We start from the raw sequence: 1,554 nt of genomic DNA, 5'->3' as shown, positions 1-1,554 counted from the left end.
CAAGCCGACCGTCGCGGGTGCGTGCGGCGCTCAGAGATGACATCATCCAGGTCAGAAGACATCATCCGGGTCTGTAGGTGAATCTACAGACCCAGATGATGATAACAGGTAACTCCGGACTCAACGGGGAATAGCACTAGTCTACGATAACAAAATATTGGTGAAATGAACGAGTTTTGCGGCAGATAATGCATTATTTAGAGGCTGCGTTTCGGTGCCCCAGTCACTCCCACTACATGGATATACGTAGATCTAATTATCTCCCAAAGGAATACAAATTACACAAAAGTTTTATGGGTGAGTAAACGACCGTATATTATACCAGAATAAGGTCCAGGTTGTAAAAAACAGTAGTTCCCCTTTAAATGTGCACATTTTCATAATGCACTTGTTCTTCTTTGCATTAAAACAAAGGAAAAATCAGGAGTTGCTGTTACTTACTTACTTACTATTATGCTATTCTGTTACTGGTCTGGCCCTTGTTAAGATCATAATGGACCGTATGTGGGCCCTGAACTAAAATGAGTTGACGCCCTCGTCTTAAAGTGTAAAAGAAAAGTGTTTTAAATGATTTTTGCCAAACTTAACGAATTTCAGGTCACAGTTTACAGTCCCCAGAAATCATAAAAGGCTTTTAAAATATCCTAGGTCTGAATTGAGGTAACCTTTAGAAAAAAGAATCTGCTCCTGCCTTGCGTAGGTATTTGCCCAGCCCGCCAACGTGGTCATCACCAAGATGGATGTGAATAACCTGGCCATGGTCATGGCTCCCAACTGTCTGCGCTGCCAGTCCGACGACACCAGGGTGATCTTTGAGAACACCCGCAAGGAGATGTCTTTCATCCGAGTGCTCATCCAGCGGCTAGACACCAGCTTCATGGATGGAATCCTATAGCCCCCCCATTACACGCCCTCGACATTCATACAGTTTCCCCCCTTCCTCCTCCTCCACCTCCTCCTCCTCCTCTTCCTCCATCACAGGCCCCCACCCCCTGCACATTCCCCCAGCAACAAGAACATCTAACACACACCAATTTTTGTTGCTGCCGGACTGAACCTTGCAGTTCCAACATGTTTACTTTACTGAAAGCAACACAAACTGCCTTGATTTGAGTTTGTCCACTCTGCATTTTGAGTTGACCGGTTATTTTTTTTTCTTTTCAGTAGTCATTCAACTGACATTTGCAAGAAAAACACTAATATTAGAGTTTTCACGTGATTATTACGGTGTGTGCCTTCACATGCATTAATACAGTGTACGCATATGGTATGAAGGAATTAGCAGGGAACTCATCGTTTCATTGGATTCATACGTTCATTTCACCGGCACACGTGGAGTTCAGGCCTCAAAGGGTTTCCATTTAAACTGCAGCTCTTTTTGTTTTCTGTGAAATCGTTGTTCTCTTCGTTCTCTTCCCTTGCACCGTCACACACTAATGTACACGTGCACAAACTGACGTACCGAGATCCTGCGGCGTGCGATGCCATCTGATGCAAGGTGAATGACTATGCTGTGTGTACTGCATACATTATACAAGTCTCTCACACATTCAT

The 1,554-nt window shown here is 44.1% G+C and overlaps 1 protein-coding gene across 1 annotated transcript in view; it reads left to right on the top strand.

Annotated features, from left to right (window-relative positions):
• arhgap39 (Rho GTPase activating protein 39) overlaps positions 1 to 895 on the top strand; it is a gene marked incomplete at both ends in the record, with an annotated part of 19,395 nt that extends 18,500 nt beyond the window's left edge. The window contains 2 exons of the mRNA XM_084549001.1: positions 5 to 17; positions 701 to 895. Coding sequence (XP_084405127.1) covers positions 5 to 17; positions 701 to 895 — 208 coding nt within the window. The remainder of the gene's footprint in view (positions 1 to 4; positions 18 to 700) is intronic.
• Positions 896 to 1,554: the final 659 nt, after the last annotated feature.

Source organism: Chelon labrosus (genome assembly GCF_963514085.1).
Source record: "Chelon labrosus genome assembly, chromosome: 7".
NCBI classification, from domain to species: domain Eukaryota; kingdom Metazoa; phylum Chordata; class Actinopteri; order Mugiliformes; family Mugilidae; genus Chelon; species Chelon labrosus.
This window is presented reverse-complemented; position numbering and strand designations above follow the sequence as displayed.